A 14,597-nucleotide genomic window follows, 5' to 3' on the forward strand; every position below is an offset into this window, starting at 1 on the left:
AATCCCTAGATGAGATAAGGATTTTCTACTTGCCATTTGGAAAGTGCAGAGGTTTGACCTGTGGTACTTAGGCCCTGAGGAAATGAACAGGGTTTCAGGAGGCCCATCGCTGCCGGAGCTACACGCTGAAGGCGCTGGGCAGCTGCTCGGTGCTCTAGAGGACAGCTTGTGGAGGGTTTTTCATGTAAGTTTCCCCCATCCCCATTCCAAGGTAACTTAAATGGGAAAAAAAGAAACCACACGAAGAGGACACAGGACCCTATAGAAGATGCTGAAGTTGAGGACGCTCCCAGGAAGAGACTCAGGACCGACAGGCACAGTCTTCGGAAGGTAATTACGTCCTGGGTGGGCCTGGCTGCGGGAACCAGTTCCCCCGGGCCACAGGCGGGATGCGGGGAGGCGTCCTCCGCAGGCGTCAGCTGGAGGCTGGGGCTGGGCTTCCCCTTGGAGCTTCCTCAAGAAGGCCGCTGAGGAGAGCAAGCTTTTATCTGCCGGGGAATTTAACACATCCCAACACTGAATGATTCTTGATGTTCAGATTCAACAAAATTGTGTACTTAAAATGACTCTTGAATGTAGGGCATATTATTCAGTGTATAAATAATGAGTTGACAGGAGAACATCAAAATCCACTGTATGTTATGCTTCATAAGAAGTTTAAAAATCCATTAAAGGCATTGAAATAGGTTTTATGAACCTATTTCATGGACAGGAGAGCACTCTCCCGGGGCACCTGTCAGGTGTCCAGCAATGAGCTAGGTAATGAGCTAGGTAACACTGACGTGTGCAATTACCTGGGAGCACATATTCAGTTTCTCCTCTGGCCACCTGCCGTTGAAGTGGTCCTTTACTGGCAGTCATGCTGACACTGGTTGCTTTGAAATATTTGTATAAAGGATTTACCTAAAAAAAAAAAAAAAATGTGTGTGACCCTGGACATTTGAAATACCAAAATTCACATTAAGTAGCTAGACAGAAATTTTACTAACTAGTAGCTCAGGAAATAGCAGATGATTTTTAAAGAGAGTAGTGTTGAGTTTGATTTTTATAAACCCAAGTTGATAAGCCATATCAGGTATAATTCCTAATATGCTTTGAGCACTTGGATGGGCCAGGTAGCATTCCCAGTGCTGGGCACCTGTTACTTTGTCCCCGGTCTTGTGACCCATCCCTGCTGGAGTCCGGGGCAAACTCGGCCTCCTGGGCGGCAGGGTGGCTGTGAGGCAGTGGTGCCCCAGTGCTGTCCAGACTACATTGTTTGAATTCTGAGCGCTAGACCAGTCTTCATGATAGTTTTGTGTGTGCGCTATTTTTCTGTTATGAAATGTGCTTTCGGATGATCTTTGTTTGTGAGCTTTGTCTGGGGCTTATCTCAGGATTGGAAATGGTCCGCCTGGTGGGCTGGAGCGAACCGGGCGCACTTCTCATGGACTGGGCTCCCCTAGGGCAGAAGTGGCGCTCCCTCCGGTTCGCTGCACTCTGAACCCAGAGGACGGTTGGTAGCATGTCGAGGAGCCTCATTCCAGGTTCTCAGAGTGGCTGGTTAGGTCAGGGTTGGCCTGGCCCCTGCCCCTCCCTCCCAGCAGCTGTCAGAGTGGGGCGGGTGGGCAGGGGAGGATCGGCCCAGTGACGGAGAGGGTGTCAGCTGGGCGGCCACAGTCGCTGACTGTCTGTGCAGAGCACACCTCCGCAGGAAGACGTTTCTGTCACACGGCTTTTCAGCAGCCTGTGTTCGTTCACATTGGAGACTTTTCCCCTTTCTTTCCTTTTTCTTTTTCTTTGTTCTCCCTTCCTTCTTTCCTCCCTTCGCCCCCCCCCCAACCCCCCTTTTATAACAGAGAGAGACGTTCACAGACAAAACATCCCGCACAGGCTCTTGCAAGGCCATCGAGGCAGCCTCCTCGCTCAAGAGCCAGGCAGGTAATGTGGGCGGCGCTCCTTCCAGGTCCCCTGGGCTGGCGGTGGGCGGCCGGCCTGGTCCTGTCCTCGGGGAGCCCCCCTGGGGGGGGGTGGAGCCAGGGATGAGCGTGTGAGCAGGAAGCTGGGACCTAGAGGGGGCGGTGGGAGGAGGTTCTCATGCGGTTAAGGGTGAAGTGCTTTAGTGTGAAGTTGTTTTCATGGTCAGCAAGTGTCATTGAAGTCACTCTTCTGCTGACTTCTACTTGGCTGTATTGTTTTCAGTTTAAATTATATTAGAGAAGTGATTCGAATCAGAAATGTCCAGGTTTCTGACTTGATGGTACCAGTTGTTACTGTAAATCCCACTGTTTTTAGTACCCAATTCTCCATGTATATTAGCTAAAAAGCAAAAGTAATGACTGGTTATTTCTGTTCTACATGTTGAAGAAACTAGCTTAAAATGTTTGTGAAAAATAACTGTCAAAACAATGAAGGGGGAATCAGGTCACTTTTTACCTTTTCATTAATTATCTTTTTGATGTATCTGTCTGGTAGTTCATTAAAGAAAGCTTACCATCTCCAAATCATAATAAGAAAGGAAAATAAAATTCAGAGTAAGTGAAGATTGGAAATGGCTCTGTTTCCCTTATTTTGCATAAAGAGCTGTACTGATTTTTAAAAATTAATTGAACAGACTGTTTTAAAAAAACAGACGTTTGTGAACAATTTGAACACTGAGTGGACATTTGATGATAGAAAGGGTTGTTACTTTTAAGTGTGATAGTGCTGTTGTGGCCGCATTCAGACCTTACGTGCAGAGGCGCTCTAGCTTCCCGTGGGTAAAACCACATGCCTGGGATCTGCTGCAGAAGAGCCGGCAGGGGGACGTGGCGCCAGGCGTGGGTGGACTGGTGTGGCCCAGGTGGTGGGTTGGGGGCCGGGCAGGGGGACCTGACGTCAGGCTTGGGTGGACTGGTGTGGCCCAGGCGGGGCTTTGGGGGCGGGGTAGGGGACGTGGCACCAGGCGTGGGTAGACTGGTGTGGCCCAGGCGTGGGTTTGGGGACCGGGCAGGGGGACGTGGGAGTTCACTGTCCAGCTCATCAGCCCTGATTTTTCCACAACAAAAAGTTAAGCCCAGAAAATCCATCTTCAGAAACTTCATTTATTAGCGGGGTACTTTTAAAGCAGGAAAGAGATTGAGGGTTTAAGGTTTCAAACTTTACTTCATAAACCAAAATTATCTTACAGCCACAAAACATCTGTCTGACGCCTGCAAACCCCTGAAGAAGCGGCACCGGGCCCCCGCAGCGGCGTCTGCGTCGCTCGCCTTCAGCAAAAGCTCCTCTCCTTCCGCGTCCTTAACTGAGAACGAGGTAAACTCATAATAATAGTGACCACCACGCACGCACACAGAGGCCGCTTAGCTCCCCACACTGGAGTGTGATAAAGGGCAGACCTAATCAGCGCGACACGGGTGTTCTCCACAGACGCAGGGAGGTTAGGTGCTCTGAGCCGTGTCTGTTTCAGAGAGCAATACACACGCACACGGTGTATGCGTAAATGTACGTGGCTGTACTTCAGTATTGATGCTTTTAATTGTGCTTGAAATCTGTCTTCAAGATGTTGGTTCTGGGATTTTTCACCCGGTCCTAACCTGACAGCGTGAGCGGGGCTGCCCGCGGGGCTGGTGTGCTCACGCAGCGGGATGGCGGGGCCCACACGCTGTGCACGTGCCTTGTGCCTTCCGTGACTTTGGGTCCACAGCTTTGGTCCTTTAAATTCTGGCATGTTTTTAGGTCCCTGAGTGTCGAGGTGAGTCAGGACTGCCGTGGTAATGTGACTTCTCTTTTCTGGACTCGGAAAGTATCCGCTAGTGAAATTGTAGCTGTTTGAGGCTCTCACACTTCACTGTATCATGACATCTAGAGCATCATCAAATCTGAAGTCTTTGCCGTTAATAAAAACAAAATGAAAAGCAGCCTCAGAATGTAGGTATGGCCCTTTTTTGTCCAGAGGGAGTCTGGGATTCCCAGCTGTAGAGACTACCCAAGGAGCTTGTTGTCGAGTCTTAATTTCTTGTTATTTTGTTCCCTGTGATTCTTCTTCTCATTGTAGACGTGAGTCCTGTTTTTAGACTATCTGTGAAGAGATGCTCACCTTGGGCTTTTTCGGAACAGGGTAGTGAGGCAGGGAGTGGGTCAGAAGGCGACACTTCTGATGTGGTCTCCACTGTGGTCCATGGTGGGGACGGGGTGTCCCCTGCTCTCTCAGCATCAGCTGCTTATGCCCATTAGAGGGGGCCGGGCCTTCGGGGGTGGGCTTCTGCTCTCGCAGGCGTGCAGGGGCCTCGGGGCGGTGTGGGGTGGCGCTCTCGGCCAGTCTTAGTGGGTGTAGGTAACTGAGCATTTCTTACATTTGGGCACGGTCAAGACAACACAGGAAGAATTCGCTGAGCTCCTGGGAGCTTACTGAGACATGAAAAGGCAAATTCTATACAAAACGTTTTTCCTAGTTTTCTTGTCCAAGTTCAGATTAGTATCCTAAAAAGTTAAATAAAAGGTGGTCTGCAGTTCTAAAGAGGAATACTAAAAGTTTCAGTTCCACAGACCCTGTCACTTAAGGCAGTTTGCTTAAAACACTTTTTAATGAGTTTTTCTGGCATCATATTTTGGCCCACGTATTTGGTGGAGTTTTTACTTCCACTGCTGTCAGATACCATCAAAAGAAAAACACTGAGGCCGCTGGGATCTTGTCTGTTGTTCCTGGTCGTGAGTCGTGTGGGTTAGAGGCGTGGATCTAGAGCAGCTCACCGCGGGGCCAGGATGGCGGCTAGAGGGTGAAACATGTTTGTCAGACACACCTGACGGTCTGACATTGGTTTTGACCAGGATGAGTTTCATCTTCCTGGCTTAGACATTTGTTCTGAACTTGGGAAGACTTAGATGAAGCATTTTACAATCATTAGGCTTAATTGATTTTTAATTCTTTAGAACTTCAGAAGTAGATTATTAGATACATTTATATTAAATACATTAAAATCATACACCATTTTGCATCTTGAAGGTGGTACATAGATTCCGTAGTGTGCATTCTGTTCCTTACGTAAAAACATTTAAGTTACTAGGCTTTTTCTATCAGGCCACTTTGGTGCAGCTTATATAAATCTCACATTAGAGTTCACTTTTATTAAAAGCGCTTTAGGTGAACAAGAAGGCTTGTCTGTTTCTGTGTTAACACTACTGAACTACAGTGCACACTTACGACGTCTGCCAGGCTAAGTGCCTTTTAGCACGAGAGGCAAAGCGCAGTGTTGTAAAGAAACATTCTAGAAGCCGCTAGGTCCGGTTCTGGTGGGCACTGGGCGACCATGGGGCTGCTGTGTGCAGGGTTCAGACTGGCCCCTTATTCGGGGTGAGTCACATGCCCTTTGCATGTTTATATTCTCTCCTTTCAACACCATTGATTAAAATAAGGAATTTTCATAGGGTTGGTGTTTCAAGACATTTTAGGTCATGTTGTGGTCTAAATTCCTCTCACACAAGGTATATGTGATCAATAAAACCTTACATTAGAATAGTTATTCCATAGTAGTACTGCATCCCCTAATGAGGAGGACAGATGAAAATCACACACTTGCATGACAAAGGCCTGGGAAGTAATTAATGTGATTTAAGTGTTTTGTAATTTCATTTCTTATTCCCTTAGTAGAGCAAATTCTTATTTTTTTCGCCTTTACTGGTAACAGCTTTTATGGGAGCCCACACCAGCCAAGTTGGATTTGAACTCAGCTGCTCTGTACTGCACTTAAAATGATGTAATTTTCCAAGATGTCTGCTGCAGGCGGCGTGTCATCGTGCACACTCAGTGGCATTCCTTTCACAATCAGTTATGGAAGATGTGTGATAATCTGTTTTTACTGGTATTAATAACACATACAATGAAGAAAACAGATAACAAATTTTAAGACCAAGGTAAGATACCTAATCAAGGCCATTTAACCAATCACATTCATCTCATAACAGAAACACATTCATATTCCAGTGGTCAATGTAGATTTCAAGTTGAAAGGATGCCCTCGATCAGGGGCTGTCCTGGGCGTGTGACAAGGACAGCACACTGAAGAGGTTCATCCTGTTAGAGGTCGTTTTTCTCCTCTAGTTCATAACTTAACTGAATTTTTATTGAAAAAAATGTCAGCACCTGTACCTTCAAAAATGAACAAACAGCACACATTAAAAAGAGTCCTCGTTGACTGTTCTCATTGCTAATGGAATGTATTCAATCCTGTAGATAGTGAACTAATTTCCAGCATAAAAGGCAGGAAGACTTTTGATTCTGTCTTTTTTTACTAAACAGTTTTACTATGACACTAGCTATAGTAAATTTGTAGGAAAAAGATGTCATTTACAGTATCATTGTGAACCATTTAACTCTTTTGATTCAATAACCCTTCTCTGGGGGGGGTCCTATAATCAGGTTATTTACACCAACCTCTTCACTGGTTGCTTTTGTAGAACATGAGCCATTATATTAAATGTCTCAATCTTGGGTGACCACCTGGTGTGCCCCAGGGTGTCCGCATGTTTGCATGGTGAGGAAAGGCCTCCGTGCCCTTCAGGTCATAGAGGCGGGAGGGCTCTTCACGTTACCAGGCCGGTAGCACTCGGTTCATTCCGAGTGGACTCTTCAGGTGTGTTTTTCCTTTAATGAGAGTTTCTCACTAATACTTGTGTTCTAAACCATTAAGTAGTGTAACGCATGTAAAACACTTGGGGTGCCTGGCGCCTTGCAAGGACTTAGTGGTTCGCTATTGTGACAATAATGGTTATAACAATAAAAATAATAAAATCACCATCATTCCATTTTTATCCAAAAGTATACATTTTGCTTCGGCATGAAAAGCAATCCTCTTGACTGCACTGTGCGCGCGGGGATAAAGTAACCCTAGAAGCGGCACACGCCGGGCTTGACTGATGCTTCCGGGTACTGGACGGTGGCTGGGGGCGCGACTCTGCTCAGACTCCGTGGACACGGGGCCTCCAGGACGGCCTCAGTCACGCTGTCCCTAAGGGACGTGGAGGAGCTCGGGACTGATGAGGGTTCTCAGAGAACCAGTCACTAAATTTTAAAATGTGGAAGAACGGTGGTGTAAAAATGACCCTAGTTCAAGAAGCCATTACCCAAAGTAAAGACTCGAGCCTGGAAGGCCTTTGACAGTCAGGATTAAGAGACTTGTTTGAAATTATGGCATGATGGATTTTGAGTTGGTAGCCAGCCAGCGACCGACACGTGATGGGTGGGTTAGGAGCCAGCAGAGAAAGGGGCGCCTTCCTTTTTGATGGCGATGACTCGATGCTGTGTCCACAGGAGCAGCGTAGACTTAGCCTCAGCTGAGTAAATAGGGGTGAGTGCAGGAGAGGGGGAGGGGGCGACGCAGTGTGTCTCAGCGCTGGTGGGGGGGGAGCTCATCCCAAGGCAGGCGGGAAGGTGCCCAGCAGGCAGAGGCAGATGTAGTCAGCATTGTTGTGGTCTCGCTGAGGAGCGCTGGTGGGGGGCAGAGTTCCCGAGAGGGCCTGCCCACAGCTTCCCGAAGGAGGGGAGTGGAAGGGGCTCCTGCTTTGAAAGAGCTTAGGGTCAGGCAGTAGTTTGTCTGCAGGAGTACAGATTCATTACGCTGCTGTTTAGCGCGGAATGTCTTCATTTCCTAAGGTCAAAGTAACGCTGATTCACCCTGGTCTTTGGTCATTTGAGCTGACAGTTGTTGAGGTGACTGGCTATACCATGCACAGAGTCACTGCCGTGACCGCTCCTTCCACGTGCCACGCTTGGGCCTGGTGGGGAGGTGGCTGCGAGGAGGGCCTCTGGAACAAAACGGGAGGCCACAGGCGGACACTAGTCTGAGTGTACAGAAGCTGAGATGGTAGCTGTTCCAGAGATGAAGGTAGCCCGCGGTACCGGAGCGGCCCCCCTGGGCCCGTGCCGTGTTGGGTAGAGCTGCTCCCACTGCCGCCCCGGACTCCTGTCTCCTTGTGCACCTTTCCCAGAGTCTTCAGCTGTGGGGGGCTTAGGTGGCTGCCTCTCAGCCCTCTCTTTAGCATCTCGCACATTTATGCCTCCCAACTGAAAGTAACCTCACCATTTTAAAGAGGATATTCCTAAAAACCGACAAGAAACTAAGTGAAGTTTCACAAGGAAGCAGAGTTTCAGAAACGTAAGGCAAAAGGGTGGCTTTTTGCCGTGTGTGAGTGTGGGAGGGTTAGCCTGCTCCCGGGTGGTCTCTGTGAGGTCCCCGTCCCAGCGTTAGCTGTGCTTGATGCCGTGGTTTTCATGGGAAGTCCACGCAGAACCACAGGAACGTTTCAAGTGGAGTGCTCAGGGCCGGGGAGTGGGACGGCGGGGGCGGGGGGGGAGGGGTTGGCCATTTCAAGAAGTTGCCGTGGTAGGGGACGGGAGCAGCTGAATACACCGGAGCAGAGGACAGCGGAAAGGCGAGGTTTGCCGCCCCTCTCGGTCTCCTGGGCCCTGGTCTGCTCCCCCAGGGTTAGGTCTGGGTTGTGTGAGCATGGCCAGACTGGGGGTGACTCTCATACCTATCGAGTCTGTCTTAGAAATGTTCTAACGAAAAGCCAGACTGTAAATTAGCATCCACTTCCGAAAACATAAAAGGTGCCCAGGTGTGGGCTTAAAGTTAGGGTTCTCCACCAAAAGCCTGGACGTTGGGCCCACTGTGGCAGATGAAGAGCTGAGATTTTGTTCATCATTTCAGTAGCAGTGTAAGTGTTTTATATAAAGGAGCGTCCTCTGTCCATTTGATGAGTCCAGTAGAAGGAGCAGTGCTTGCCTGGAGGGTGACTCTTGGCTGGCTTGGGCGAGGCCTCGTGCGGCCCCAGGTGGGCAAGAAGGCACCCCCCCAGCCCCGGCCCAGGAGGGACTCCTGTCTGAAAGGGGAGCTGGGGAGGACAGTCACTGTGACTTCGGCAAGTGTGCCCGATCCCTTTTCCATTTGGTTGTTTCTGACTCAGCTCCTTTCTGAAGCTCCTCTGCTCCTTTCAGGTGTTAGTTCACGTTGAAGGTTGTTCTGGTCACAGCTGGTCGTTTGTATGTGGACGTGTGAGAGCGGCCTTGACTTAGTGTGGAACTAGCATTTCTGCTTTAAAATCAATAGCTTCACCACCTCGGCTTTTAGAAACCTGTGAACAGAAGTAGTAGTTGTTGAGGACTCAGTTTTATCTTTTAGATTATGAATCTAAATTACAGTCTTCTGCTGAAAGAACCGAAATATCACTATCTTATTAGAAAAGGTTTCTCAAAATGCTCTCAAATCTATGATTGGCTTTCCTTTTTTTTTTTTTTTAAGAAATATGCTGACTCCTGTATATTTTAGGATTTTTGGTCAGTGAAATTGATTTTCATCCTTTTAAGTACTGTTTTTGCTGTTTTACCTAGAATATTAGAAATTAGTGCTGATTTGCTTGCCAGTGATGGGAAGTTGGGTGTCCTTTGCAGGTAACAAACACATGCCTTGCATCCCTCCATCTTGTTGCTTGTACTGCCAGGGTCAGGGGCCACTCACTTTGGGCATTTCCACCAGCGAGGACACCCTGGGGGGCCCTCCCGCCTGCTCAGTGTCTGTTTAGGAACCAGACAGGCCTCATCTTGTGAGATGCCTTTGTAGCTGCCTGGTTACCTGGTAGATCCATGGCTACAGTGTTTTCTGGCCTGAATGTAGGTGTTGGGGTTTTGCATATACTCCTTTGGCATGTGTTTCGAAGCATGTGCTAACCGTCTGGGGCATATTGCACCTTCCAGAAACGGCTGAGGCTGGGGAGGGCAGCCCGGCCCATCAGTGGGGGTGGGGTGGGTCGCTCAGCGCTGGCCCCTCCCCAGCTCCCCTCTCTAGCCCACTCTCTGTGGGACAGCCCCCGCTGGGGACACAGTTGGGACAATGTTGTGTTGATAGGACATTTTAGAGACTCGTTTTATCTGTGACGAGGGCTGGCCTTGCGTCTGGAACAGCAGCCCCACGGCCTGCCTGGTCACCACGTGGTTCTCACTGTCACCTCCTGGGGCTGTCGGTTCTCACAGGAGCTGCCTGGTTAGAAGGTGGGTGTGAGGATAGTGCCAGGGTGTGTTCCCATGACTCAGACCTGGACTTTAGGGGCAGCTAGGAAGGGTCGAGCTGTGTCATCTAGAGGGGTTGCTTTAATACAAGTTCAATAACTTTTGTTTGAATTGTAGTATTTCAGGTGATGAATGACTAATTTACAAATTACTTTAATCCCACCCTAATATTTCACTGTGATATTAACTTGGAAGACCTGTTTGAGATTAGTCTTTTGACTTTAAGCTCATTAAATCTCCTGGGCACAGGATTCGTATCATTTGTCAATCCAAAATCCTATGTGAACACACTTCTAGTTATCTGTTTCTTCCTTTACAAAAGCGTAACTTAAACATAAAAGTAATGTTGGTTTATAGAAATATCTGTTGTTCAAGGTCTGTAATTGTATTCTAAAAATGATGTAGTGTTCAACTTGTGAAGGGATGTGTTTTGTTAAAAGATTTGAACCTCACTGTAACTCTGTCCGAGGCGTAGGGGACTGCTCTCCAGCCCCGGCAGGGAGGGACCTGCCTGGGATGCGCACGAGTCGCTTCTCGAAGTCGGTTTAAATGTGTTCACTAGGTTACATTATGTTCGTTAATAATCATCCTGAAAAATCCCTGTAATGATCACGGAGACCGCATTCTCTGCCCGTAGAGGAATGTATTTCTGAGGCAAACGGGCAGTTCCGTGCTGTCACATACTGAGTAGAGTAGAGTATTTTCAGACTGGAGGAAACTGGAAAGTCAGGAGCTAAGCTGCTGGTCGAGCAGCTGCAGGCATGGCTCTGGCGGATTCGGGCGCGGCGGGAAGTGCCCGGCAGTCCGCGTCCGTCCACTCAGTCACTGCGTTTTTCTCTTTCCGAATGCATCCTATTGGATATGGAATAGACCGTAGAGGTCGTAGCCTGAGATTTGGGACTGTGTTGGGACCGTGCAGGTGAATGTGTCGCTTTCACAAACGCATCTCCGAGTAAGTACCGGCCCCTGGTGCACGTGGAGGTGGAGCCTGCAGCCGGAGCCAGGTGCCCGCCCGCTCTGCCCTCAGACCCCCGGCCGGCCGCGTGCTAGGGGTCCGCTGAGTCGCGGGGAAGGGGTGCGGTGGGATGGAAGCTGGACCCTCCCGCGCCCGTCACGGACTGTGCTGTTGTAAGGTCTGATGCTGTGTGTGTATCTTAGACCCATCAGGACATGCGCCTCGTGTGTGTCGTGAACATTTATACTTCCATTCAAAATATGTATTCAGTGTTTATTTCCTCAAACCAGACTTTGTTAATTTAGGAAATATCTCCAAGTGGAAACGTGCTCACTTTTTCTGTAAATCTTAAATAAAAGGTGCTGTTCCTTCCTTTGACCCAGGACTGGTCTGTGTTTTCTGTCTTTCTCTCCGTGCATTTTTTCTTTCTCTTTTTTCCTTTTTTTTTCCTTTTTCTTTTTTTTTCTTTTTTTTTTTTTTAGCTTTTAAATTTGTTGCAGCCACGTTGAGGGAAGAACCTGGGTTGGTGGGTCGGGCACCGGGCTCTTCCCTGGAGCCCACGCGAAGGCCCTTTCTTTGGGCCTCGGTTCTCAGGCGGCCTAGTGGGACCAGGGCCAGCGGGGCTGCTGCCCTTCCCAGTGCCCGGCTGCCCCAGCACCTGCTACAGACTCGCCTCAGGTGCTCGCCCCCATCTGTGACCCTGCATCTGACGGACACGTTGAATTGGGGTTTGAACTCAGAGCATTCTTCCAGTTTACTGCCTTCTTTCGGGTGTCAGTGTGGAGGGTTAGGAGGTGAGCCGTAGGGGAGGGCTCCACTGGGCAGCCTCGCGGCAGCGGGCTGAGACCTGTGCTTTAGTGCTGTTCACGCTGTCAAGCCTAGGAGAGCATCCAGGCTGGCACGGTGGCCCACACACCCGTCACCCTGCCACCGGTGCCAAGTCAGCCAACACATCCCTCGAAAAAGTCAGCCCACTTTAACACCAGGTTCTGAGTCAGCAAAAACCCCTTTGTTTTATCAGGGCTTTTCCTTCTGCTGCTCCCCGTAATTTCAGGGAGGTAAATCTGGGAACATTGCACTGCTGAGGCTACGGAATTGGGTCAATGGCCTGCTGGGGTTCCTTTTGTTTTTGGTGTTTTTTTTTTTTTAAAAAACAGTGTGGCCCGATTCCATTTCTAGCTTTGTGTTCACCGGCAACCAGCAAGCCTAGATCATACTTACTGGTTGCTGTGATTACTGAGGTGTGCAGGAAATGCAGCTTATACGTTTGCTCTGTTGAAAAATTCAGTTTTCAACATTTATTTGATAAACATCAGATAAATACCAAATGTGTTTTTAGGCTTTAAACAAACCTGAATTTTATATATGAGAAAGTTTTCTGACTAAAGATTTATTGATTTCTATTTAAAGATTTGCTATTGCTGGTCAAGTGAGGGAAAAAGCCGTGTACAGTGATGAGGGGAGGCTGTAGCCCGGCCTCACTCATCGCTGGTAAATGAAGGCGAGACGGACGGAACACGGCCCGTGAGTCACCGCATTTGCTCCGAGTCCCCGTCTCTCCGCCTGTCGCGCGGACTGCCGTGGGCACAGGCGGCAGCGTGTGCCCCCTCCCCACCTGTCCCCGTGGGGGGAGGCGAACGGGCGGGCGGTCAGTTACGGGTGCGATGAGTCTGGAAGACCGGCTCCTGACCTCGGTGAGCACGCGCGTCCCGGGTCGCCGACCGTCTGACCACGGTCGGAGTGACACGATCGCGCCACCAAGGCCTGCACTTGACACAAAAGCATGTTGGAGGTTAACTTGTTTCCCTTCCCTTAAGGTAGTTGAACCTTTAGCAGATCGGGTAAGAAAAGCCAAGATTCTGGGTCCCCAAGCCCGTCTTAGGTCACCTACTAGACCAAATTGGGTTTTCATAAAAGTTACTTCACTTTTAAGGAATGGGGAGAGGCTGTTAAGCCTTGTGCCCCTTGCGCACATTGTGTACCAAAAATCAAGCGGGTTGGAGCCCGTTTCCGAATTTGTACACAGCTTATCGGCAAGTGTGTTGTCACGGACACCAGTGGTGGCCGCGTGTGAGGGGAGCTGGCGGGGCTGCTGGCGGCCACTGTGAACTGTCGTCCGCCTCTTTCCTCCCAGGTCTCGGATGGCCCCGGAGACGAGCCCCCGGAGTCCCCAGACGAGAGTGCGGACGAAACCCAGACCGAAGTGTCCGTCTCGTCTAAAAGGTCTGAACGAGGAGTGACCGCCAAGAAGGAGCACGTGTGTCAGGTGAGGGGCGGGCGGCCTCTGAGCAGCCGGTCGGGGAGCCCGGCCTCGTCGGCCCTCCTCCCACCCCTCAGCCGGGGCCCCAGAGCCCTGGGGGTCGGGGGATCGTGTGGAGTTTTGTTTCTCACACCTGGTCTCGCGCCCCTGTCGCCTGCAGCTGTGCGAGAAGCCAGGCAGCCTGGTGCTGTGCGAGGGCCCCTGCTGCGGCGCCTTCCACCTGGCCTGCCTGGGCCTCTCCCGGAGGCCGGAGGGGAGGTTCACGTGCAGCGAGTGCACCTCAGGTACGTCCTGCCCCGCCCCGCCCCGTCCCGCCCCGCCCCTCCGTGCCCCGCCCCGCCCCTCCGTGCCCCGCCCCGTCCCTCCGTGCCCCGCCCCGCCCCGCCGTGTGCTCCGGCTCTCGGCTGAGGTCACTGTCCACCTCCCGTCCCCTGGCCGGACTCTTCACAACTGGTGCCGTGTCGGGAGGACACCCGGAGCCTTCCCGGGAGCCCCCGGGGCCGGCCGTGGGGCACCTCTGCAGTTGGTCTACTGCCCTCGGAGGGAGGGTGGGAGCCTTTCTTGGGAGGAGCCCCTTCCCCAGAGCTCCTCGCTCGTTTGAGGACGCGCCCCGCCTGGGCCGCCTGGTCAGACGAGCCTGTCCCTGCGGCAGAGCCGGGGCTCAGATCCCGGCGGGGTTGAAGGAGGAGCCGGTGCTCCAGCCACGAGGAGCTGCAGCTCAGGTCCTGTTCTGTGCCCCTCTCTCCGCCCCTCCGACCCCGTCAGGGATTCACTCGTGTTTCGTGTGTAAGGAGAGCAAGACCGACGTCAAGCGCTGCGTCGTGTCACAGTGTGGGAAGTTCTACCACGAGGCCTGCGTGCGCAAGTTCCCGCTGACGGTGTTCGAGAGCCGGGGCTTCCGCTGCCCTCTGCACAGCTGCCTGAGCTGCCATGCTTCCAACCCCTCGAACCCAAGGCCGTCGAAAGGTACAGACACGAGCGAGAGCCTCCGTGCCGGTTTGACACGGTCCTAGGCGCGTAGAGGGCAGGCAGGGGCTGTCAGGCTTGTCCCCCCGGATGTGGATTTGGAGGAACGGTTGGTGGTTCTCCTGTCACTGACTCCGCACGGGGTGGGGTTAGGGTCTTTCTTGATAGTCTCCTTCCTTCCTGCCCTAAGTGTCGTCTTAAAGATCCCTGGCTTTAGGAGCGGGAGGCCTTTGAGCCATTTTGATGGATTCTGTTTGTTCTGGCTTTAATGGTCCTTCACGTGCGAGAAAAATATTTTAAAATCCAGTCACGTCTACGTTATTGTCACGTTAGGTCTGTGGGATTGGGGGTGGCGGGTTACCTCTGCTTCCTGACGCCAGCGGTTCTCAGCCGGC

General features: G+C 50.9%; 1 protein-coding gene across 4 annotated transcripts in view; it reads left to right on the top strand.

Moving 5' to 3' along the window:
• NSD2 (nuclear receptor binding SET domain protein 2) overlaps positions 1-14,597 on the top strand; it is a 76,413-nt gene that overhangs the window by 45,585 nt on the left and 16,231 nt on the right. For 3 of the 4 annotated variants that reach the window (XM_067734861.1, XM_067734859.1, XM_067734860.1), the window contains exons 7-12: positions 212-330; positions 1,839-1,920; positions 3,149-3,273; positions 13,111-13,242; positions 13,397-13,520; positions 14,002-14,202. In XM_067734861.1, coding sequence (XP_067590962.1) covers positions 212-330; positions 1,839-1,920; positions 3,149-3,273; positions 13,111-13,242; positions 13,397-13,520; positions 14,002-14,202 — 783 coding nt within the window. Of the gene's footprint in view, positions 1-211; positions 331-1,838; positions 1,921-3,148; positions 3,274-5,645; positions 11,355-13,110; positions 13,243-13,396; positions 13,521-14,001; positions 14,203-14,597 lie in introns of those variants that run through there. The other variant, XM_067734862.1, reaches the window with a different exon arrangement.

This window comes from Pseudorca crassidens, chromosome 4 (assembly GCF_039906515.1).
Source record: "Pseudorca crassidens isolate mPseCra1 chromosome 4, mPseCra1.hap1, whole genome shotgun sequence".
NCBI classification, from domain to species: domain Eukaryota; kingdom Metazoa; phylum Chordata; class Mammalia; order Artiodactyla; family Delphinidae; genus Pseudorca; species Pseudorca crassidens.